We start from the raw sequence: 27,614 nt of genomic DNA, 5'->3' as shown, positions 1-27,614 counted from the left end.
TTATTCCGGGTTTACTGCAGGGAAACACAGTAAATAGGTTAAGTAAGGGAAAATGATAAAGTTGCAAAACTCTCATGATGAGTTTTTGCTTACATTCATGGAAATATAAATGGAGTGGAACTAACCTGTTTTATATTAATTTATTTTATTCATTTTCATGTTAAGAAAATGTAGGCTAGATTCAGTTTCTCTATACTACTTCATTTCTAGGACTCATCAGCCAAAGAGGGTCAAATCTTCTTTTTGGTCTATAAACATTCTTAGGTATCTTTTTTGATAAATGAAGACCAACCAACTAACATACTGTCACCTTGCTCAGCTGTACATTATCTTAGATTTGTGACCTAACTGTTGTTCTGTCTTTCATTGATAAATTTCCTAAAATTCTATTCTTATCCAACCTCACCTCTATAAAAAATATTAGTAACTATTTCAAAATCTACTAGTCACGTTTTACTCCTTAACAAAACTGATGTCTTTGTTTCATTTGATAGAGTTTCTCGTTCTCTAATGACTTTGTACTTACCACTGCCTAAAAAGTTCTTCCCCATGTCAGTGCATGGCTTCTCATCCTTTGGATGTGATCTCCTTAGCGATGTCTTCCCCGACTTCCTTATTAAAGTAATTCCTCTTCACCCTCTATTATGTTACCCCTGCTTTATTGTCTTTAGGGTCACAATTGAAAGTTTTCTGAAATGTTAAAGTCTTTGTTTATTTAATTATTTTGTTGTTGTTGACTTCTTAGCAAGAGCAAGTAAGCGATATGAAATGGACTTTTTGTAGCTCATTTCCCTTCATACCTTCAGAAACTAGAATATAGTCTGACACATATTGTTGAAAAATAAAATAATTCTCTCTTTGATACTCTCTTCCTTGAGCTTCCAGAATTCTATTTGCTCCTGCTATTTTCTCCTACTCCTCTACATGTTTTTCATAATTTATTTTTTGAAAGATATATTTTTCACTTTTAAAATGAAATGGCTAAAAGGAAAGATAGCCAATTTTTTTTAATGTTGACCAAATAATACAAATAAGAAGCTAAATAATCTCTAAGGCAACATTTATTAAATTCTAGAAAACTCAAAAAAAAATTCTTCCTGATAATCTATATTTTCTTAATCTAGCATGACAATTTATTTTAAACTTGCATTATTTTGTCTATTGACTTTGGTAAATATAGACTTAAAATATGGAAATGGAATCCTGACAGAACTGTGTTTCACTTTGGTTAAACTTCTATATTAAACCATTTTAACTCAAATTTTTCATCTCTAAATGGCTGTACATTATATGTTAGGTTGTAAAACTGAAGACATTTTACAAATTTATAAAACAATTACTATATGCCAAGACAAGTAGCAACTCTGGTTTATCTTTGTTATTTCTGCTACTGAAACAGTCACTATGCCATTAAGCATTGTCTTCACTGCATCATCATAGCAAATATTTTTTTTCAGCAAGTTTATATATTACAGTAAAGAAAAAGTGATAAAATTTAGAAGCCAGCCCTTTGATCTTTTACAACAAAGACAGTAAAATGGATTGCGTGTCTCGGGCTTGTTGTTGGATTCAGTTGGAATGCACCTAGTCTGCTAGCAAGTGTCCTTTCTAGTTGGAAGTTCATCTTAACTAATTAGTACTTGTGCTGTACTAATTATTAAATATTTAGAATATTTCCCCTGCTTATGCCAACCCTTATCTAATTGGTCTTGATTAGGTGGAATACTATTTTAAGAAGGAGTTTGAAAAAGTGGTGATTGCTTACTGATGTCTGCCACAGGAGTGGGGGAAAGCAATGTTGGTTTTCATAATTCAATACATTGTGGTCTTCATGATAATGTCTGTGATGGAAAGCCCTTGAGCGAACTTGAAAAAGAAGTATAAATACTAATAAAATTCTAATAATCTCTGTATTTTGAACTCTTTATAAATACTAATATGCTTTCTAGAAATGAAGGAGGTAAACTTAGATGATCATTTTTATTTTACAAGTTTTTGATAAACTTAAGTACTTTAATTTGAAGAGGATTCAAAGCTAGATTATATAAGATAGTAGTAAATTTATAAAGTAAAAATTTGTTTTGAGATGAACAGTACTTGTGATAATATTATATTTTGTCATTATCAGAAATGCCTGGGTTTATCATTTCTGAATCTGACTAGAAAATTGCTGTTTTAGTCAAAACAGGCTTTTCAAACATTCTGTACATTCTGAATCTCTCTTAGAAAAGAACTAGGAGGGCTCAGAGTGATGGATTTGGTTGGAAATGTCAAGTCTGAAAGATTTCAAAGCATTAATCATAAGCATGAATAATTTTTACTACCTCACGGTGGAGAAGAATCACAGTATAGGAAGGTTCTCCAATGTGGAGCCCAGCACCCCCACGGGGGGATCGTCCCAGGGGCATTTCTCTGGTATAGTTACTATTAATGATTGTTCCATTTAGTTTGTTTAGCTGACTACAGAAAAATGACAGTTCTGATGTTCTTTTAGTCACTCTTGTGTTGCTTCTGCTCAGGGAGGTCTCTACATTCCTGTATAGGCAAGAATGCAACTTTCCAAAATCTTGTGTCCCTGAAGCAAACATCTAGCCTATTTGGTGATGTCTTTAAAATCTTACTGCTTATGATATTAGGAGAAAGCGGGAGAAAATTTGTTTCTTTTCTAAAAGTCTCAAAATTTTAGTATCTATTGGAAAAATAACATAGGGAATCTTTGTGCCTTTGCGAAAGGTCACATGAGTCATGGGGGATGAAGAGTATGCTGAACTTTGCAGCATGGGATTCCCTAGCTGGTAATGCTGTGAACAATTTTGCTTCACTTTGTCCATTTTATGTTTTAAACAGTAGATTTCTTTTGGAGATAATGTTACACCATTATGTAAACTGTTAAAGCCATTAATAATTTAACAAATATTAATATTTATTTACTATGTACTTCATACTGTTCTAACTGCTTGGCGAAAATCCATGAGCAGAGCAAAGATCCCAGCTCTAGTGGAATTTAAACATTATAGAGGGTAAAGACAATCAACATAATAAAGAAGTAAATTATATGTGTATACATGCAGACATATATATATGGTTAATTAGTTAGTTATAGTGATTTAGATATTGAAACATGCTGTTGAAAAGTAAGAGCAGAATAAAAGGGATTGATAGTGCTGTCTTGAGTTGGGGAGATTGCAGCATTGAATAGAATGGTCATAGTTGGCATAATTGGACAGCTGAAAGTTTAAGGAAGACTTGAAAATGGCAGTGGAATGAGTTACATAGATCTGGAGTAGAGGGTGCATTTCTAATAAAAAGGAATAGCTAAAGCCAAGACTCTGTGGGACAGTATATACATGGCACAGTCAGTTGCTGGTGTTGAGCCAGGGAGGACAGCGGCGAATAGTAGGCAGAACTGAATACAGAATTTGTGGATCCCATATGAAATGAAAATATAGGATGCCATATTCAAAAATTATTAAGAATTTAAAGACAATGACAGCAGAGCATTAAACCAGGCAGGAGGCCCTTCTAAGCACAGACCCTTGTGCAGCAGCACGGGTCACAAATCCCTGAAGCCAGCCCTGGTAGAAGAGATCAGGTCTTAGAGCAGTATGGAAAGAGGATCATGCAGGGCATAATAGGCCATGTAAGAATTTTGACTTTTTATTATCCTTGATGTTAGGTCCCATTGATCTAAATCACTGCTCTGTCTCAAAGCCCTCATTTCAGTAATGAGGACACTGAGATCCAGAAAAGTTCATATACTAATCTAAGGTTAGACTCCTAGGTTTTTGTAGAATCAGCTTCTCATTATCCATGTAATCCTCAAAAGGGCCACCACCTTTCCATTCGCCTTCCATCCCCTTACAAAGATAGACAGAAATCATAATGATGTGGTCACATACTATGCGGGAGAGTCTGGACCACAGAGTCAGACTGTCTGTCTTTGAATTACTACTCTACTATTTAGTAGCTGTGTGACCAGAGTATGCTACTTAACATTTCTTTACCTTGATTTTCTTATTTGTAGAATGGGGATAATTTTAGCAATTCATCTGTTAGAGTTGTTACCATGATTGATATTTATAATTAATTTCTTTGCACCAGCTTCTAAGGAGTGTCTAGTTAATGTCAATACATTTTTTTCTCACTCCAGGACAAAATACACTTTTTCTTCTTTAAGTGATTTATGATCCCTCTTTTTCAGCATTATCTACTCTGTTTGGATATATTCATTCATATATTCACTCATTTATTCATTCATTCACTTATTTTATTGAGTGCCTACATGTGCCAAGAACAGTGCGTGGTGCTGAAGATGAAGAGTGACTGTTGTCAATGTGTGAATGTGTGGATGGGTTCATATGTATCCTTATCTGTGTATGTGTGGAGATTTAAATAGATATTCAAATATATACCTGTACAGTTTTATCGTATGATTTTTTTCTAGTCAACAGCAATGAGAATCCACTAGAATCCTAGTTGTCTTTTTTTTTACTAAACTATATAGATATCGCATTTTCAGTGAAGAGTATACCTATATGACATAGACTTTGTAGAGCTATTATATCAAACAGAATTATAAATTTCTATGCCAATTAACTTTGTGATATCATTAATTTTGGTCTAGATTCAATGTTTGTTTCTATCTAGGGTGATTATTGTGTTTAGAGAATAAACCTGAATAGGAATTAGCAAATTTATCCAGTTTGGAAATAGCTACTCCTGTTTATTTTTTCTGTGCATATGTAAGCAAGTTGAGGTTGATCAGTTTTAAAAGTTTTGATTGATCTACTTTTTTCTTTATTAATAAGGTAGACATTTTTATTTCTTGGAATTATACTTTATGTTCTCCCAAATTTTATTTATCACTCAAAAAAATTCTTTTTTTTTTCCAAATTAAAATTCTAGTAAGAGATTGAATATTTCATTTGTGGAAGGTTTCATATTAAAAATAACAAAGGATTATCAGCATTAGAGAAATTAATGTGAAATAGAAATATATACTTTTATTCCCATTGTGTCACATTTATCAGACAATTTGACAGCAAATATCTTTGAATTGTTATATTCTACCTATGTTTATACAAAAGGTACAAATTTAATATTTGCATTTATTCTTTATTACTAGTAATAGATATTTTTGTTTTTTATTTAAATTATTTTACTTATTATGATATTTCTCCCTCACACAGTTCACACAGATCTCAATAATAACCAAAGCCATTATGTTAGAAGTTATTTTTTATTAACTTCTAAATAACTTTGTTCTTCCCACTATATAAGTGTTATATTGAAGAGAATGAGAGCTTTTGTGTACCTAGGAAATACATATTCTAGGGTACTTTTCTGTCTCCTTCCTCAAAATTCATATGTTTGGACCAAACCCCCTGATGTGACTGTCTTTGGAGAGAGTCTACCAGAAGGTAATTAAGGTTAAATGAGGTCACAAGGGTAGGGTTCTGATTTGAGAGGATTAGTTTCCTTATAAGAAGGACACCAGAGAGCTTTCACACTCTCTCTCTCTCTCTGCTATGTGAGGACATAGCAAAAGGCTGACTGTCTGCAAGCCAGGAAGAGGGCCCTTACCACAAACCAAATCGACCAGCACCTTGACCTTGGACTTCTCAGTCTCCAGAACTGTGAGAAACAAATTTCTATTGTTCAAGCCATCTAGTCTATGGGATTTTGTTATGGCAGCCTGAGCAGACTAAGGCCAATTCTCAGAAATTCTAGTTTGATAGATCTTGGATGGGACAAAAACTATGATATGTTAACAAGAGCCATTGCTCAGCAGGTTGATTTGCCATATTGAACCCAACAGTGCCCTGAGGAGTTTCTTTCTCCAGAGGCTGCCAAATGTTCATTGTCCCTCCTGATGAAATGGCTTCTGGCAAGTGATTGGAGAAAAATTTAGCTCTACCCTTGAATTATAGTCATGTAAGTTGGACAGATTCTTCCGCCTCTCTAAGCCTCATTTTCTCTACTTATAAAATGGTAGCAATACTGGATTGCTGTCTGGCACATAGGAGGGACTCATTAAATGATTGCTTGCTCTTAGGCACAAGATCTCTTTTATAAGTCTGAAGCTTTATCTATTTAACATTACATTTCTTCATCATAAAATTGGAACCTGTAGCATGCCACTGATAAACAACGTCTTTGTCTTAATGATTTATTTATTTTGTCATATTATGGCACTCATAAAAAGAGAAGGTTAACCTTCCTAATTTGGTTTCAGAGTAGCAAGACGAGGGAAATGAGATTCCTATGATTTTATTTAATAATTTTTGTCATCTATGGCACTTACATTGAAAACCATAGAACAACTGACATATAGAATGTTATTATACTTTTGGGCCAGGTGCAGTGGCTCACACTTATAATCCTAGCACTCTAGGAGGCTGAGGTGGGAGGATATCTTGAGCTAGGTGTTCAAGACCAGCCTGAGTCCTGAGCAAAAGTGAGACCGCCATCTCTACTAAAAATAGAAAAAATTCACCTGGGTGGTGGTGCTTGCCTGTAGTCCAAGCTACTCAAGAGGCTGAGGCAGGAGGATTGCTTGAACCCAGCAGTTTGAGGTTGCTGTGAGTTAGGCTGATGCCACAGCACTCTAGCCTGGATGACAGAGTGACACTGTCTCAAAAAAAAAAAAAAAATGTTACTCTTTCATGTTTTGGTTTTTAGTTATTGCTAATTGGTTTATTATTCCTTCTAATCACATATATTACTATAGATGGAAGATAATTTTATTTTAATGTTAATTTTTGAAGTGTGCCAATCTGCCTCTTAGCTGTTTCTATGTGGCCCACCACTCTTTGTTGTATTCCAATACTTTGATTCCTTTTTTATTAATAGCATGGGATAATATTTCCTTTTCAATTGTTGCTGTTGTTTTAAATTCCTTGTTCTGAGTTAAAAAATTAATGTATAAAATTTAAATGAAAAAGTAACAGGGAGACTTTTTAATATTTATGTCTGGTAAAAAATTTTAAAACAAGAAGGAATTAATTTCCATTTCACTCTGTACCTCTCAATAACTCCTATGTTTCAAAGAAGTCCTCATTGGAAAAACTGTGGTGCATCCAGAGTGAATAGCTCAACAAGTACCTAGAGTCCTCATTTGACATTTGACATTTCCCATAGAGACCAGTAAGATGTGACTTAATCCCTGGCATTTGGACATAAATTAAACATAGTACCCCAACTGGTTGAGTAGATGATTTTCTAGTGTGACAGAATAAATGAAATAAGAAGTTCACTGTAGCAACAAAAATATGTGAAGAGAAATGGCTTGGCATTTTATCATATCATTGTCTAATATATTGATTTGTACCTGAGAAACATTCAATGTGCTTTCTTGCAGCTGTGATTTTCAGTTTGCTTAAAGGTAAATAGGAAAGACTTTTAAAGAGGTCCTGGTTTAGAGTCTTCCTTTGAAGGCAGTGGATACATTTTTATTATTGCCTGCCAAACCGTCAGAACATTGGGACTTCTGTATTTATTGATTTTTAACGCATACCCTAAAAGTGCATAAGCCAAAATACATTGATATAATGATACCTGTGTTGAGAAATATTTTTATTGGATAAGTAAAAAACCCACTTACATGCTAAAATACTTTAATCTATTGACATGTGGTATTTATAGAAGATAAATTAAAAACCTCTTTAATTAAAATTGCCATTGTTGATTCAAGCTATTGATATGTTACAATAACGTAAATGTCTTATAGAATTGGTATTTTTGTAACTGCCATACCTTCCCAGTACGCAGGCACATGTGGATTATTGTGCTTCACTTTATAGTGCTTTGCAGTTACCGTGTTTTCCAGAAATTGAAGCTTTGTGGCAACCCCATGTCTAGCACATCTATTGGTGCCATTTTTCCAACAGCAGTGTTCACTTCATGTCTTGTGTTACAGTTTGGTAATTCTCAAAATATTTCATACTTTTTCATTATTTTATCTGTTATGGTGATCTGTGATCACTGATCTTTGATGTTACCATTGTAATTGTTTTGGGGTGCCATGAAACGCACTCATATAAGATAGTAAACTTATTTGATAAATATTGTGTTTGTTCTGACAACTCTTCCAGCCATTTCCCCCCATCTCATCCTCTCCTGGGCTTCCCTATTCGCTGAGACACAACGACATTGAAATTGGGCCAATCACCCTACTATGACCTCTAAGTGATCAAGTAAAATTAAGAGTCACAGTTTTCCCACTTTAAATCAAAAGCTAGAAATGATTGAGCTTAGTGAGGAAGGCATGATAAAAGCCAAAATGAGCTCAAAGCTAGGCCTCTTGTGCCAAACAGTTAGCCAAGTTGTGAATGCAAAGGAAAAGTTCTTGAAGGCAATGAAAAGTGCTACTCCAGTGAGTACATGAATGATAAGAAAATGAAACAGCCTTATTGCTGATACGGAGAAAATTTTAGTGGTCTGGATAGAAGATCAAGTTAGCCAAAAAAATTCCCTCAAGCCAAAGCCTAATAAAGAGGAAGACCCCAGCTCTCTTTAATTCCGTGAAGGCTGAAAGAGGTGAGGAAGCTACAGAATAAGTTTTCAGCTAGCAGAGATTGGTTCATGAGGTTTAAGGAAAGAAGCTGTCTCCATAACATAAAAGTACAAGATGAAGCAGCAAGTGCTGATGCAGAAGCTGCAGCAAGTTATCCTGAATATCTAGCTAGGATAATTGATGAAGATAGCTATACTAAACAACATATTAATATTTTCAACGTAGGCAAAACAGCCTTATATTGGAAGAAGATGCCATCTATACCTTCCATAGCTAGAGAGGAGATGTCAATACCTGGCTTCAAAGCTTCAAAGGACAGACTGATTCTCTTGTTAGGAGCTAATGCCCCTTAGGTTACTTTAAGTTGAAGCCAATGTTCATTTACCATTCCAAAATCCTACAATCCTTTAAGAATTATGCTAATCTACTCTGCCTGTGCTCTATAAATAGAACAGCAAAGCCACGATGACACCACATCCATTTAGAACATGATTTACTTAGTATTTTAAGCTCATTGCTGAGACATACTGCTCAGAAAAAAAAAAAAAAGATTCCTTTCATAATATTAGCACTCATTGACAAAGCACCTGGTCACCCAAGAACTCTGATGGAGATATACAAGGAGATTAATGTTGTTTTCATGACCTCAGCCTATGGATCAGGGAGCAATTTCAACTTTCAAGTCTTACTATTTAAAAATACATTCATAAGATTATAGCTGCCATATAGTATGATTCCCCTGATGGATCTGGGTGAAGTAATAGAAAACACTCTGGAAAGGATTCACCATTCTGGATGTCATTAAAAACATTCAGGATTCAAAAGAGGAGGTCACAATAGCAACATTAATAGGAGTTTGGAAGAATTGATTCCAACCTTCATGAATGACTTGGCGGGTTTTAAGACTTCAATGGAAGAAGTAACTGCAGATGTGGTGGAGCTAACAAGGGAACTAGAATTAGAGGTGGAGCCTGAAGATGTAACTGCATTGTTGCAATCCCATGATCAAACTTGAACAGAAGAGGAGCTGATTCTTATGCATGAGCAAAGTGCTTTCTTGAAATGAGATCTACTCCTGGTGCAGATGCTGTGAACGTTGTTGAAATGACAACAAAGGATTTAAAATATTACATAAACTTGCTTGATTAAAGCAGCAGCAATGTTTGAGAGGGTTGACTCCAATTTTGAAAAAAGTTTTATTGTGGGCAAAATGCTATCAAACAGCATTGCATGCTGCAGAGAAATCTTTCATGAAAGGAAAAGTCAATCAATATGGAAATTCATTGTCTTATTTTAAGAAATCGCTACAGCTCTACTAACCTTCAGTGACTACTACCCTGATTAGTTAGCAGCCATCAGCATCTAGATAAGACCCTCCACCAGCAAAAAGAATAGGCGTTGCTGAAGGCTCAGATGACCATTGGCATTTTTAGCAATAAAGTATTTTTAAATTAAGGTGTGCACATTTTGTTTTAGACATAATGTATTGTACACTTTATAGACTACAATATAATGTAAACATTAATTTTATATGTACTGGAAATCCAAAAAAATTTATGTAACTCACTTTATTGTGATACTGACTTTATGGCGGTGGTCTGGAACCAAACCTGCAATATGTCTGAGGTATGCCTGCACACACAGTCCTATATTCTCTCAAACCAGTAAGGTTTTTCCTCACCGTCTATTATATATGAAAAATATGTTCAATAATATACTGAATCACAAATAATTAGTAGGTAGCTTAGAAACTTGACATGAAAAATATGAATGATCTCCCTTTTCCAATGCAATCATTAATACTGTGTGACCATTTATTTAATCAGGCTTTTAAAATCATAGATCAACAATTATTTATATGGTAATAGTATCAGCAAATTAAAAAATTGTGTTAAAGGAACTGATTTAATCACATTTTAATAGGAAGACAATTATAATAAAAACCATTCCAAGAGAAGTGTTTTTAACAATTAAGTTTTCTTGGCAAATCCACTTAAAAGTACAGCTTAACTTTTCAGAGATATTGTACAAGCTATAATCATTTCAGTTGAAGACCAATGAGCCAAGAGCATATGCCAGACACCTGGGTGAGAATGAGTGCATCATGGCCCCTTCACCAAGGAATTTCCTTGTACTGGAAACTGAAACTGTTAGATAAATATATTTATAAAAGATAGGTCCAATGAGGGCCTTAAGATAGTGAGAGGCAGGTTACCCTGAGATTTGAAGCAGAGAGAGATCAAATATATTTGGGCAACAGAAAAATACAGTTCATCAAGTAGATCACATTTGAGATGGGCCTTAATGTGTTAGTAGATATTTTATAGATGCAGATGAAAGTGATGACTATAGAAATATTTTATGCCAGAAATACTTTCTCTAGCAGATTTATCGATCTCTCGGTAGTATTCCCATGTTCTTCTAGAAACAGAATTCTTTCTTCAAATGGGTTTTCTGTGGAAGTCCTATGTATAAAACTGGTTGAAGTGCATTAGTTCAACTGAGAAGGGCAGAAAATTAGAGGCCTGGATTCTCCATCTTCATTTTTTTCACTATTTGCCCCCGCTAACTCTTTTTATCAACATCTCTGAGTATATATGCTACAGTTTGAAACAGCACATTTTGTATTATAATCATTGGAAAGCATAACAACTATTATTTTAATAATAGAAATTATAGAAAGTATAGCTGAAGGGAAGCATCTAGGCTCATAGGAATATATGAACCTGCAGTTCAGTATTTTTCAAGGAGAAGGAAAGGGGTAACTCCAACAGAGGACTCCTATTAGAATCTCCAGGAAGGCATGAAATTTTTACATTAACAAAAGAAGACTTTTAAAAATGAATAATATTGATGTAGAATATAAGATAACTGTAGGAGGTAATGGGAAATGTGACAGAAATGGTAATTTGGGACCATATTCTAAAGTCCTAGAATGCCAGGCTGGCACATGTAGTTGTACAGGTTGGATCCTGCACAACCCAAGGCATCGTCACTCACAACTGGCTACATGCACAATCTGAGCAGCTGTGCATGAATGACTGTGAAAGTAGAGGATATTACACTTAATTTGGATAACAATAGAGAATCTTTGAATTTTTTCAAGCCTGAGAATACTATGATTGCTTTTGAACCTTATGCAAATTTATCTTGCAGTGTTTTGTAAAATGGCTCAAATTCCAGAAACAAGAATGTAGAATATTCCAAATGTGATGGTCTGTTGGAAGAAGGAACTGAGTTTGTAATTTGTTTAGAAGGGAGAGGTAAAGCAAAAATGGCTCACATATTTTCCCACATGACCAGAGGAATTGTACCTTGACAGAAATAAAAAAAAAGATCATGTTTATGGTAACTGGGACAGAGTAAGAGATAGAATTAGTTCTCTTTTGACCATTTCAAGTTACTATGAATAATTCTGTCATACTAAATGGAAATAGGCTATAATTCTTCCTCCAAGGCTTTATTTTTCTTTGTCTTTTCTTCTCTTTCAGGCTGAAGTCATTGATGTGAGTTATGGAACTGCAGATGATTTAAAAAGGATTAAAAAAATGAAAAATGTAACAAATCAGATTGCACTCCTGAAATTAGGAAATCTGCCACTGCTTTATAAGGTTGGTCCAATGGATGTTATTTGGTGGTTGGGTTAATATTTTGTTTTGTTTCTTTGGAGTTATATGCCTTTGTGAGTGTCAGTGTGTGTGAGAGAGACAGAGAGAAAGACAGAGACACACACACACAAAGGGCGGCGGGGGGGGGGAGAGAGATAGTGGGGGCAGGACACAAAGAGATTAAAAAATTGATGTCCTTATTCCTTTATACAGGAGATACATTAAGCTAGGTACTGGTGTATTTGTGGGAACTTGATAAAATTGGCATACTCTTATAATAGTACATATCTGGAGTGCTAAAAACAAAAACCATAGTGTTCTTAATTCATGACATGTGTGAAACTTCTAATCTATTGTCAAAACATTACCATGGGTTTATGTTAGTTTTATATTCCTTAGTGATTGATTTTGTCAACTGTATAACTTCAGAGTTACTGATTGTACTCAGGAATTTAATTCAAATATAATATTCTAAGGAGAAGCAGGATTTTTGTTTATTTTAATTAAATAGAAGTTTATTAACTCTCATCCAATAGATGTATTTACATAATTAAAGCAGCCCAATCTATGTTTCTGATAACAAACTACTGCCACAGCCAGCCACTACTGGTCATTCTTTCTTCATTTTCTTTTTCTATTTTTTTTTTTTTTTTTTTTTGCAAAAAACGTTAGTGTAGCTATGTCACCAGAACTCCCTGGTTCTGAATATATATTAGATTTCTCCTCATCCAACCTTAAATGGGCTTTGCTAATTCTCTGGTCCAAAAAAGTTTTCAGAAATCTGTGAGCACACTCAATCAGGGAAAAAGAGAACATCCCGTGCCTATTTTTTATTATCTATCAATGATGCCCATATACTTAAATCAGTGTCTAATAGTAGATAATAGGCCAAAATTTTAAAATAGTCTTGAAAATAATATATGGTGATATTAATTTTTTGCTATTTTTTCAATATGTATTAAATGCCTTAAAATAATATTTTGACCTAACAATTCCTGTTCAATCAATGTATTCTAAGAGGGGTGGGAAGGAAGAGATGATAAACACAGTGATAACCAATGATGAAACAAAATATTAGAAATGATATCTATGTCCAGTGTAGTAGTGGGAATAATGCTGCCTTTATCCAGCTGAATGCTATAAAACAATTCAAATGAAAAGGGGAATATTTAATGGCATGTGAAAATCCTCATAAATAAAACAAATAAGTTATAAAGAGAACATTTATAGTAATTATAATACTAATGGTTATAGTATTTAGGTCATTAAATATGAAATGTCCGATTTTGAATCCAAAGTTTAGTTTATATCTCAAACAAGAAGCAGTACTTACTATTAACCAAAGTATGTGCCTAAACTATCGATACAGTTTTGCCATCTTAACAGTAGCTTGCTTATGCCAGCAGCAAAGAAGCCTGGAAAGCGAGTGGCAATGAAATCGCAAAAGGCATTTTCCACAGCTTGTTGAGAATTCAATATTTTTCCTTGCAAGAAGTGGTCCAAAGCTTGGAAGAAGTGGTAGTCAGTTGGTGCAAGCTCTGGTGAATATGGTATATGACAGAAAGTTTCAAAGTTCAGCCTCTGTAGTTTGAGCAGCGTTGTTTGTACGACATGTGGTTGAGCTTTGTCTTGCAAGAGGATTGGCCTGTCTCTGTTGACCAATCTCAGCTGCTTCATTGTGAGCATCCTCATCATTTTGTCCACCTGGTTGCAGTAGACATCCACTATGATCTATTGACCAGGCTTCATGAAGCTGTAGTGGATAATACCAGCGCTATACCACCAAACAGACACCATTAGCTTTTTTTGATAACTGTTTGGTTTTAGATTGTGTTTTGGCACTTCATCTTTATTCAATCATTATGACAAATGCTTGCAATTATCAAAAAGAATCCGTTTTCATCACATGTAACAATGTGGTGTAGAAATGGTTTAACTTTAGGTAGTGACAGCAAAGAAAGGGAAGCTTTGAGATGATTTCTGCCCTGACACTCATTTAATACATGCAGTACCCACCTATCCAGCTTCTTTACCTTGCCAATTTGTTTCAGATGGTTCAATATTGTTGGAATGGTAATGTCAAATCTTGCTGCTAATTCACACATAGGTTGAGATGGATTTGCTTCCACTATAGCTTTCAGCTAAGCGTTATCTGCCTTGGTCTCAAGTCACCCACTTGGTTCATTTTCAAGATTAAAATCACCAGAATGGAACTTCTCAAACCGTCGATGTACTTACTGTATATTCATTAGCCACATCCTTCCCAAACACTTTGTTGATATTTTGAGCTGTCTGTGCAGCACTGGTTTCACAACAGAGCTCATATTTGAAAATAACACGAATTTTTGACTTCTCCATGGTTTTACAAAAATTGCTCTAAAAAAAATTTGAAAGATAATCACAAGTGAAACCATGTGTTTGAAAGAATGAGGATGTATTGTCCCAATAAAAATAAAACAAAAAGTGTCAAAGTGAAATGCCATAAATATCAACTGTCAAACTTAGTACTTAAGGAAATCAGACATTGCATACTTAATAACACATGGTCAATAATGTGGACTAAACATTTTCTTAGCATTTTTTAATATATTATCACATTAGCCTTCACAATAACTATATTGTTGAGGTAGGGACTATTATTATTATCTTCAATTTACAAATTGAGATGAGAAGGCAGAAAAAGGATAAGTGACTGTCTCAGAGATACAAAAATCTCATTAAATGAAACAATCGGGATATCTACCTAGGCTGTCTCATCTCGGATCCTGAGTCTTTTATGTGTATGTCTCTCTCTGTGTGTGTATGTGTGTAGCTAGCATAGATCAGTAGATAGATGATTAATGTTTTAAAATAGAATTTTTAACTGAGATTCTAAGATAAAAGAGTGGACATTTCAAAGTGAGCTACCAAACATCAATGCTTCAAATGAAATAATTGGAAATATTGTTAAAAACCTCCCTCATATCTAGGGCATAAAAGGTTTGGAGATTGGTAGGAGAAAATTTTGTGAAGAGGAATTTTGGAGAGACCTATGGTAAGTTCCACTGTATGCCTGGTGACTGGTGCTTCAGTGGAACCATACAGAGGGATTAATGTGTATGTCCCCTGCAATGTGGAGGACATGGTGGACTGGTGCCTGATTTTACCTGAGAAACCTCAGGACAAGAGATGAGTTTGCTGTGCATCTAATAAATGAGCACAAAAGGATCTTCTGTGTTGGAATTGGCCTGCATCCACATAGTTGGAAGCAGAAAAATATGTGTGCTTCCCACAGACCAGACATGGGCACATGTTACGGTGAGCCAATGTGGTCTGCCTTCACTCCTGCACGGACTTGCCTCTTGGAGTGGTGATGCATGAGACAGTGACTAGCCAGATTAGAGCTGCATTTGTCCAGATCAAGGAAACTGCAGTAGGTACTTCTTCACTTAACTCACGTAGTGCCCACGAGGTCCAAAGGCAGCCTTAAACATCTGTGAGCCCCAGAGGGCTGAAGCTCCTATAAGACAGGCAGGATAAAGTCAGAAAAATCCTTCTGCTTGAACCTCTAATTTCTAAGCCCTCTCCAACACCAGAGAGGTAAGAGTATAGTTACAGTACATGGGGAAGGAAATAAAACAGACCATACTCCCTCCCTAACAGCAGACCTGAGCTAGTGGAGGGGCAAGAAGATGAAATGTTAAATCAAGGGTAGAATTTTGATTATATCTGTGGTCCCCAACTCCTGGGCCGCAGACCAGTACCAGTAAGTAGCCTGTTATGAACTGGGCCTCATAGCAGGAGTGAGCAGCCCGCGAGCAAGCCAACCTTCATCTGTATTTATGGCCACTGCCCATCACTCGCATCACTGCATAAGCTCCGCCTCCTGTCAGATCAGCAGGGGCATGAGATTTTCATGCGAGCGCCAACCCTACTGTGAACTGTGCATGGAAGGGATCTAGGTACTCCCTATAAGAATCTGATGCCTGATGATCTGAGGTGGAGCTGAGGCAGTGATGCTAGTGCTGTGGAGCGGGTGCAAATGCAGATTATCATTAGCAGAGAGGTTTGCACAGTAAATGTAATGTGATTGAATCATCCCCCGACCATCGCCCCGGCCCCGCAACTCCACCCCCTGTCTGTGGGAAAATTGTCTTCCATGAAACCAGTCCCTGGTGCCAAAAAGGTTGGGGACCCCTGCATGACATGAATCTTATTCAACCTACCAGTAACTAAAATGTTATATGTGATAGATAGGGGCTGATTATATAATTGGTTAGAAAGAATTTAGATGATTTCTACGTCTTTATACATATGTTTCTGTACTTCTAAATGTTGTAAGCAGAAACAATGTCTTTAAAAATTCAGCTTGAAATAAGTCACTTAAATCTTTCTCTAACAATGCTTATATGCCAAATACTCAAAATCCTCACCAGTACATAATGGGTTAAAACAAAACAAGTTTCTTTGTATTTGCTATGGAGAATATGTACATTATGAAACCCTTTGGCCATATCTACAAAGTAGTGAATTAGTGGTTTATCTGGAATAGGACACAATTGTCAAGACCCTGATATCATTTTACCTGATCATTTTCCTTATAGGCCTGTGAATAAATTAACAGAGTTCTATGCAGAATGCCTCCTCAGGCAGTCTTGCCACAAACTTGACAGTCATCTAGGCAGAGGAGACACGATGTCCTCTCTTTAACGTTTTAAATTCCATAGTAGCCATCTCTGTTTTCTGTGGATTGTCCCAGAGATTTGGAGTAAGTAATTGATACTACATCTATTAATACACATTCACATGGTTAAAAAAAAAAAAAAGAAAGAAAGAAAGAAAAGAAAAGTGTGTGTATACCACACAATTACAGCCAAGTCTGCTTCACCTGTCCATCGAATACATTCTGGGGCCGAAATTTGAAAGTGAGGTAATACAGTAATACATTTAGGTTGAAAAAGGCAGAGGACCAACTGACTTCTTTGTGAATCACAACTGTTAATCATAATTCTAAATGAGCATTTGGTTGGGAACTTGCAGCTGAATGAGTAAAGAGAAAAGTTCATCTTATTTTAGCTGTGCAGTATTTACTAAATTGTAGTTCAAAAATAAATTTGGAAAGGAATCTGTACATCTGAGATAGGAAAGGCAAACCATGTGCTTTCAAGCATGGTTATGATATTAAATTATTAGATAAACTCCTATGAAAAGAAAAATAATCTACAGCCAAGAGGGTGATGATCTCATTAGTTTTATCATAAATACCATATATGTGTTAATTTAATCTCTAGGAAGAGATTGATGAGAAAATGCCCACATTGTGCAGCAGGAACTATGAAACACAAATGCCCTTGTGTTACATGCCTTGACATCTACACGTTGTTGCTGCAGGAAAAAGTGAACCAAGTTCCCCAGAACTGTTTGTGCCAGTTTCCTTAAGCTTAAACCTTGTAGGAGAGGCTTTAGATTCATTTTAGTTTTGTGTTTATAGCAATTTATGTTATGGGAGAGGGCTTTAATTCTTTAAATTTTCCAACAAAATAGTCTTTTATTTGTCATAATGGACTCAGAACTCTCTCAGTAACAATCTGAGACATAGTAAAGCAGGCCCTGAAACCCTCACAAATTTCCAAATTGCTGAATAGCACTCTAGTATGAAATTTATTATACCAAATGCAATAAAAGCATTTGACTTCTTTTAGAGCTATTTTCACAAAAAGCAGTAATAAAAAAATTACTGTGTACTACATGACAACTTGAAACCAACTAACTCCCACTGAATCATGGAGGCTGGGTCATTGTCTAGGTCCATACCATGTATCAGCCCCATGTCCGGTAGGAGTCAATTTTGTATGCAGTGAAATTCCAAATGAATATACATCGTGATTAATTATGCCATTTGTGCATAATGAAATTTCACATAAAAATCCACAAATGCTATTGATTTTTTAAATAAATTCAATAGTACACATCACATTCCTCGTACTCTTAGTCATGTAGTAAGATATTAGTAAATATTAATTAGTTTTTCATTATTCTTACATATTTTTGTCCTTATCATGATAATTTTAATGACCCAGGAATCCAAAGGATTTTGTAGTTTCCTACAAATAAAACATTTTCCATCTATTCATCAGATAAGATTTATACTTTAACATAAATAGGAACTATGAAAGAAGATACAGTTTGGGTATTTGTCCCCTCAAAATCTCAAGTTGAAATTTAATCCCCAGTGTTGGAGGTTGGACCTGGTGGGACAGGATGTGTTTGGGTCATGGGGGCAGATCTCTCATGAATGGCTTGGTGCCCTGCTAGCAATAATGAGTGAGTTCTCACTTTGTTAATTCATGTGAGAGCTGGTTGTTTAAAGGAGCCTGGCACCACCTCCTTCCTCTCTTGCTTCCTCTCTTGCCAGGTGACACACATGCTCCCTCTTCAACTTCCCCCTTGATTGGAAGCTCTCTGAAGCCTTCACCAGAAGCAGATGTTGGTGTGATGCTTCTTGTGCAGTCTGCAGAACCATGACCCAAATAATCCTCTTTTCTTTATAAATTTCCCAATACCAGGTATTCCTTTATAGCAACACAAAACAGAGTAACACAAAAGGAAAATGGCTTTTAGATATACGTCTTGAATCCACCCATGGTTGTACATTGTTTGGCCAGTGTATAAACTTCAGCACCACTTAAGTCCATAAAGCAGGCTTGGACAGGAATGCCTTTGGGAAGAGCCTGGAGGGAATTGAGAGGCAGCAAACAATTGTTATGTGTCTGTACAAATATTATGTGTTTGTGCTTTCAATTAGATTGCTTCCTGTAAATTAGGAAAGCATAGTCTTATTTTTTTTTTTTTTTTTTTTTTTTTTTGAGACAGAGTGTCGCTTTGTTGCCCAGGCTAGAGTGAGTGCCGTGGCGTCAGCCTAGCTCACAGCAACCTCAAACGCCTGGGCTTAAGCAATCCTACTGCCTCAGCCTCCCGAGTAGCTGGGACTACAGGCATGCGCCACCATGCCCGGCTAATTTTTTTTTTTTATATATATATTTTAGTTGGCCAGATAATTTCTTTCTATTTTTAGTAGAGACGAGGTCTCGCTCATTGCTCAGGCTGGTCTTGAACTCCTGACCTCGAGCGATCCACCCGCCTCGGCCTCCCAGAGTGCTAGGATTACAGGCGTGAGCCACCACGCCCGGCCCATAGTCTTATTTAAAGAAAAGTAAACTTTATACTATTTGAATTTCAAACCCAACTTCACTCACCAAATAATTAAATTTAAAAACATGTAGTTGGAGGTCTAGTGAGAAAATATCTGTAGATATTGGTGATTTACAATCAATGCTCAATGAGTGGACAACCGGAAGATCAATAAGAAATCCTCTAGCTAGTTAAAGTTAATGCTGAGAAAACTACATTGTGAAAACTAATTTCATGTGAAGCATTTCATACTTGTCATACTTACTGAACTAGACTTTGTTTCTTTTTTTTCAGTCTCCTTTTTTCTCCCTGGGGACAATTGTTCAATCCATATAATAATTGCACTTAACAGAATATCGTGGTCTTTATTCTAATTAATAGAGAACAAGATTTACTCTACTTTTTGTGGCAGAAATTTAGAGATGGTGAAACTCAAACTTAATTTATTTCCCAAAATTAAATTATGGATGCATTTAGTTAATGAGCATTAAAAATATGTGGTGCCTAGCACAGCAATTTATGTAAAAAAGGAAATCAACATTTTTTTTAAGACAAAATACTTACGGGGGTGTGTGTGTGTGTGTGTGTGTGTGTGTGCTGCATTTGTGAGCACACTGGTATAGTCATGTGATGTGGCAGTGAGGTTGAGAAGACAGGAAAGAAGGGAAAGACGCCTTTCCTCTTGAAACTTTTGGTGCATCATAGTAATAATTTTCCGTGGTATGGATGAACCAAGAAAATCTCTTTAATTGACATTCTATGAATATTTCAGATGAAAACAAATGTTTAATTCAGTATCATTGAATGATGTTTTTATGTATGATCTTCATGTAAGGCAAACTTGCCTCTTTTACTTAAGACAATTTTTGAAGGCATTTTATGAACAAAAATAAAAAGCAAACACTATCTGGATACTTGAAAAGGGTATACTTGTCCACTGAATGATTTAATGAGGTACTTTATACCCAATTCTCAGAAGTAATTACAAAAGACCAATGCCTCTATATTTTGTAATTCTAAGACTCCATTTGTCATTAAAAACATGGTCAGTACTAGAACAAAAAATTGGAAAATAATAGTTTTATGTACTTGAAAGCTAAATATGCTGCTGTTTTTTAATCACAAAACTTTCCATTTTCCACTGTTATTTTTTGAATGGTTTAAACCAAGTATTACTATATGTACAAAAAGTATTTTTGTTGAAATACAACTTAAATAATGAGTTATAATGAAAAGATGTTAGACTATGTCATTATTTTGCTATTTAGCCAGCATACATTAAAAAGTGAATTTAGAACAAGAATAATTGAGTGCTTCAGATTCTATTCCTAATTTTAAAGTATTTTTTCCAAATAAAAGTGTGTCTACAAATCTTTGAAGTCTGTCATGAATTAACTGCTTAATTTAGATGTGCGTATATATCTTACCTACGTGATAATATAATTTAATTATTTTTTGGACCATTTGAAAATTATGACATCATAGCAAGTGATGTCATGTATTAGAAGGGTTGATTTTTCATATATCTGACTGTAATATAGTTAGTATAAATAATTCCCATGTATTCATTCAAGGTTAGCACCATTATAAAAAGGTGCTGAACATTTTGTTTCTCCTAACTAAATGTTACAGTATAAATTTTAAAAAGCAAGAAAGCAAAGGAGAGAGAGAGAAAGAGGAGGGAGGGAGAGAGCAAGGAAGGAAGGAAAGAAGGTAGGAAGGAAAGAGGGAAAAAGGAAGAAAGAGTGGCAGTGAGGAAGGTAGGAAGGAAGAGAGGGAAAGAACAAGCAGCTAATCCATTCTAGTTAAATCCCTAAAATTACCCATGTTTCAGAAATGTTGTTGTATGTATCATATATTGCTCTAAAATTCAAAACAGTAAGCTCTAGACATACTTTGGTACCTTTTTGCTTTCCCCTCTTCCCCTGTGCCTGTTTGACAATATTCATTTTTTCCTGCTGTTAATGGACTTCCCATCTTCTCCAATCTTCTGTATTTGCTCTCTGCTCAACAGGTAACTTGTTTAAAATAGTGGAACACAACATTGAAGGACACAAGAATGGAAGAGACAAACTCAAATCCAACCCGTTCTATTTGATGGTTTTGTGACCTTAGAATATTACCTAACCCCTGTGAAGTCTTAGGAGATTCTTTTTTCTTTGTACGAAACCTCTACACTGATGATAAAAATAATCTCAACTTATAAGTTTGTGTAAGGATTAAATCTGAAAATGCAAGCATGATAAATTCTTAGGTAACAATTATTATAATTATTATGAAGCTCTTAATATCTGTATAGGAGGTTTTAAAGAGGAAGAGCATGAATTTAATAATGGGGAAATGTAATAGCTCACCTACACTTGCAAAACTGAACTGAATATAATAATATAGTTATTTGATAAATCAATTACAGAAGTAGTATTTGTCTCTCAAGATTGCACTTTTGTTTTACTTAACAATAAAAATTATGTTGGTACCATGTAGCATAATTTGAATCTTTGAGTTAAAAAAAAATCTAAGTCTTTAAATTGTTTTTGTGGAATAAGATATAAATAAATGAAGAAATTAATGTCAAAAATAAATATAACTTGACTTTTAATGGAGGATGAATATAAACAATGATCTAAGAGAATATTGCAAGCTTCAGATTTTTATATTTTTCAGTGTTTATTTTTATGCATAGACTTTTTTTATTGAAGTGGTGGAATTATATAATATTAGGAAAATAATATTATTTTAAGAATTAGAACTATATTACATTTTTAAAATAGTAGTATACACTTCTAATACAAAATTGAAATTTATTTTGAAAGTTGGTATCATAAGTGGTTCTAAGAGCATAAAGAGATTGCCTATATCATAAACTTTTTATAGAAATTAATTTAAATAGTACAGGTAAGTACTCAATGCAGTGCCTAGCACATACTAAGTAAGCACTCATTAAAAGTAATTTAATATTTAATTTAATCTCACTAAAAGGTTTATCAAGAGAACTATATTTTCTACTTGGATTTCATTTTTTGAGTGGTCACTATTCTATGTGGTCAAAAATCTGAGTTTTTGTCATTTGCTAAGTGTTATAACCTCAGCCTTGTTTGTTTGTTTTAAGTAAAAGCTCAGTACTTCAGGGTTTGATTTATTTCATGAATAATTATGGTGTTAAAATTTTTATGATTTTCCTATGTATTTGAATTTAGAATACCCTAAAAATGACTTTGAGATTTAGCATAGTTTCTTTCGCTTTTGCATTGATAATTCATTGGTAAGAAGAGTACATAAAAAACAAACAAATAAATAAACCTTTGGTTTTTATGCTAACAACATTTTAAAAGAATTCACTTGAAGCCTAATTGTTAGTCACTATATATATAGTCCTAAGTTCTGTCTCTCTCTTTTTTATTCTGTCTTTTGATAAAAGAGATTAATTATTATTATCATGCTCAGGAACACATTGGTAAGGGGTACTCGGTCGTGATTTGGGTTTTACTAATATTTTGCTATAAAATATGTGGGGGCAGAGTTAAATTACTTTTGGAAGGAAACATTACTGAAAATTTGACATTTTCTTTAACATTGCTCCCTAAAATTCATGTAAATAAAATTACAGCTGCACAATGTAGTGGCTCTGGTTTTGAAATCAATAGATGTCCTGTTTTTATAATAAATTAACCTTTAATAAGCCATAAAAACTTAAATCTCCATATACAAGAATAAAATATTCTCACTTGAACTTTGAAAACAATATACACCAAATAAAATACTATTTTAATAAGTAATTATTAACATATATGTTAACTTATCCTTATAAATATTCATTAAATTGCTTTTTAACTTAAAATATACATTTGCTGTTCAAAAGCTATTGGGACAGGTTTATAGCCCATATATATTATAGTTAAGAATGAAGCTTTTGTGGTTTCAATAATGAGCAGTTTGAAAAAAGCTTTTATGTTATAGGAAAAAAGTTACTTTTTATTTACTAGATTTGCATTTCCAAATTTCATTAAATCTTTACCTAGTTTTATTTTGCATATTTTCTCTCAGATTGCATTTTAGATTGCATCTAGTAATCTCATGTAGTATAAATTTCTTATGAATTTTCTTAAATTAAAAAATACATAATTATTTGAATATTATAATCATCTACTACCTAAATTTAAAAACACAATACTAATAATCCCAATAATTCTTTGAATAATTTTACATTCTAAATCAATTTTGTTTGGGAAAATGTGGAAAAATTGAAGAGTTTCTATAATCTTGATATATGTGGTATAATAACAGACTTAAATTTAGACTAATACAGTTAACGAAATTCTTCAAAGGAAATAATTTGTATTTTTCAATTTTCAGTTATAATTTTTTTTGTTTTGTCTAAATATCCTTACTTTATTAGGCTATTAAAATTACTATTCCTACCTTTAAAGAACTAGCATGCTTGTGTTTCAAAAGTACATAAATTACCCACATCAAACTTCTTTCATAATTCTCACACAAAGACAACTTTTAAGCAAGTTGTAGGGTAAATTTCATCATGTATAAAATGAGCCATTTAATGAAATGCAGAAAGAATTCTTAGAGTTCTAACATGCCATGCTTGCTTGATATTGTTCTAATGCCCAAATTAATGACTGGTCTAATAAAATTTCTTTGCTTTTAATAATAGCATATCTGTAATTAAATAATAGTACAGACTGGTAATAGCATTATGGACCTTAAGATATCTGTGATATAATCCAAAATTTTATTTCTTTTTTGTTAAAAAGGATAATTTTGACACTGTTTTGCCTTATATTTTGAGTGTAATCAAACTTTAAGCTTGGTTTTATAAATTTTAAAAGCTTAGACATTTCTTAACTTTGGTGTAAAACTGGTGGAAAAAAAACCTATTTTACCATTAGGTCAATTAAAATGCAATTGGTTCTTTTTCCAGTTACATTGCAGCAAAGCAAGCATTGTTGTACCTCTTGCAAATCTTTCTTTACTGAGTTTTATATTCTATAGGATGTTTTCTAAACTTTTCACTCACACATGTATTATGTACCTAGATTTAATTGTTGTTTTTGTGTAAAATAGTAAACAAACAAACAAGTCAGCCCGTATTGGCTTCTTGTAGCAATATGTGTGCTGACATATTTTGTATGTTTTAATACTTGCCATTTATTGCTTTCAACATGTTTTAATGGACAACAATCTATTTTGAATAAACCAAAACTATGGGTACCTACAGGACCCACATAATTCTGATTGGATCAAAATATTTCTTGATGGGATCATTAATACAATATAAAATAATGTAGTTTCTAAAGTTTTAAAGATTGTATACAATATTCCAGATTTGTTATTATCTTTCATTCTTAGACAGCAAAGCTAAATGGCAGAAAGCACTTTATGTTAAATCGGAATAAAAGGGTTTTGGAGAAAATAGTAGGGTAACTTCTATCAGAAGCAACGAAGTGAAATATGGATACAAACACCTTCTTTTTTTGATAATTGGCAAAACATATATAGAAACATTTTCCTGAGGATTTTAAAAATTCCTAGTATGATTTGCTAAATATGTAGATTTTTTTGATTTTATTTTGCCTGGCCTTATAAATTGTGTGCTCTAATTGATTACAAATAAGTAGATAAATTCATTTTAAAAATAAATACTTCTAACAAAGCACATGCATAGCTGTAGCCAATCAAGTAATTACTTCTGCTTTCAGCCTTATGAAAGCCCGTTCACTGTTCGCATTGCTAAAGTGGAGCTCTCTGAACCTCCTCTGGTTTTGAGTGATGCCTGATTCACAAATGCTTTAATGCTCAAATTCTCTATTAAATTTATTTTGTCTAAAGTTTTTCTTTTAACAAAGGCAATTTATATCAGGATAATACCAATTCAGTATCCTTTGCATTGGAAAATGGATGAGAATATTATATTTGGGGTAATGGGGCTGGTGTGGGGAGAGATAACTAGAGACATTTGAATCTTTTACAATTCTGACATGAGTGGTTGTCATGTGTACATTTGGATCAATTGCTTATTTGTACTTATTATAAATTTTCTGCCTCATATCCCATGGTATAGAATCTGATTAGTTATATGGGGTTTAAGTCTGAACTGTACCACTTAATTGCTGTGAGTCAGTAGTCAAGCCCTTTAACCTCTCTAGGACTTAATTTTCTTCCTTGTAAAACCAATACAGTGTCTTCATATCACCTATCCTTTAGTAAATGCTCAATAAACATTCACTATCACTATTATTTGTGTTGTAACCATGGTAAAGAACATTTCCTACTTTCACTGGAGATTAAAAAAATAGTTACTTGAATAATACAGTCCTGTATCACTTAACAAGGAGGATATGTTGTGAGAAATGTATCATTAGGTGATTCCATAGTTATGTGAGCATCATAGAGTGCATGTAACAAAAACCTATATTGTGTTGCCTACCACACACTTAGGCTATGTGGCATGGCCTATTGCTCCCCAGCCATAAACCTGTACAGCATGTTACTGTACTGAATGCTGTAGGCAATTCTAACACAATGGTTAAGTATTTGTTTTTATAAACTTATCTAAACATAGAAAAGGCATAGTAAAAATGCAGTATAAAAGATAAAAAATGGTACACTTATATATGGCACTTACCATGAGAGGAGCTTGCAGGACCAGAAGTTGCTCTGGGTGAGTCAATGAGTGAATAGTGAATGAATGTGAAGGCCTAGGACATTACTGCACACTTCTGCAGTCTTCACAAAACACTGTACACTTAGGCTGCATTAAATTTATTCAAAAATATTTTCTTTCTTTAATAATAAATTAACTTTAGCTTATTGTAACACTTTTACTTGATAAACTTTATTTTTTTTTACTTTTTGACCCTTTTGTAATAACACTTAGCTTAAAACACAAACACATTGTACAGCTGTACAAAAATATCTTTATATAATTATATCTACAGCTTTTTAAATTCTTTTTTAATTTTTAAAAATTTGTAAAGTTGTTGTTAAAAACTAAGATATGAACATATGCATTAACCTTGGCCTACACAGGGTCAGGATAATCAATATCACTACATTCGCCCTCCACATCTTGTCCCATTGAAAGGTTTTCATGGACAATGACACCCATGGAGCTGTCATCTCCTATGATTTCAGTGTCTTCTTCTGGGTTACTCCCTGGAAGATCTGCCTGAGGCTGTTTTATAGTTAACTTTTTTTTATAAGTAGAAGAAGTACACTCTAAAATAGCAATAAAAATTATAGCATAGTAAATACATAAACCAGTGACATAGCTGTTTATTATTAAGTATCATGTATTATACATAATTGCATATACTATACTTTTATACACTTGGAAGCACAATAGGTTTGTTTCCACCAGCATCACCACAAACATGTGAGTAATGAGTTAGGTCACGAGGCAATCAGAATTTTTCAGCTCCTTTGTAATTTTATGGGACCAGCATTGTATATGCATTCAGTCCTTGACCAAAACATCCTTATGTGGCACCATGACTGTATCTGTGTAACACTGTAGCTTTCTTTCAGATACATAATCTCATGTAAACACTCCTAATCCTCTCAAAAATCCCTGTGTAAGCAGGTATGGTCACTACTGTATGATAAGTAACTAAGACTCAGGGTTTGAGTGTCTTAACCAATGATGTACATTTACTTCACAGAAGAGTGAGGGTTTTTATTCTAAACCCAGCAGTCATTCTGATCCTCCCAGTTTGTTAGCTTATTTGTGTTTATGAATGAAACTTTACTTTAAGATGGATTAGATGTTATTAACAACACTGTGGCCTCAATCACGGTTTGCTACTACTAAATAACAATGTTTCACGATTACTTTCAAACGGTTCAAAATGAGAAAGATACACAGAGAAAGATAAAGGGAATGTGAAAAGAAAATAATAAGCAATGAAAGTCTGGTGATTAGTATGTGAGTGTTCATCATACTATATTTTTATTTCTCTTGACACTTTTAAAGTAAACATTTTCAAAATAAAAATATTGGGGGAAAAAACTTAACCAAGATTCTCAACAGATGCCTAAAAATGCCTCTGTTTTAGCATTAATTTCACTTACCCCCTTTCCCATAGGAGATGATTGAGTGGTTACAATACATGCTTTCCATTTGGACAAGATTCCTCATTTATGTGGAGAGTCTTTTCCTCAGCTCTGCCCTTAGTCAATCAGGCATACTAATCAGAGGATTCAGACTTACCAATTTAGCTGTTCAGAATTCAACTTGACTTAAGGGATAAAAAATATCACTTGATATTCTCCCTGCAAAGTATGGTAAAAAATCAACCAGTGGGTTAGAT

At 34.1% G+C, this 27,614-nt stretch overlaps 1 protein-coding gene across 1 annotated transcript in view; it reads left to right on the top strand.

Moving 5' to 3' along the window:
- The window catches only part of NAALADL2 (N-acetylated alpha-linked acidic dipeptidase like 2), an 899,092-nt gene that overhangs the window by 360,253 nt on the left and 511,225 nt on the right, over window positions 1-27,614 (top strand). The window contains exon 4 of the mRNA XM_069471997.1: window positions 12,007-12,126. Coding sequence (XP_069328098.1) covers window positions 12,007-12,126 — 120 coding nt within the window. The remainder of the gene's footprint in view (window positions 1-12,006; window positions 12,127-27,614) is intronic.

Source organism: Eulemur rufifrons, chromosome 7 (assembly GCF_041146395.1).
Source record: "Eulemur rufifrons isolate Redbay chromosome 7, OSU_ERuf_1, whole genome shotgun sequence".
In the NCBI taxonomy this organism is placed as follows: Eukaryota; Metazoa; Chordata; class Mammalia; order Primates; family Lemuridae; genus Eulemur; species Eulemur rufifrons.
This window is presented reverse-complemented; position numbering and strand designations above follow the sequence as displayed.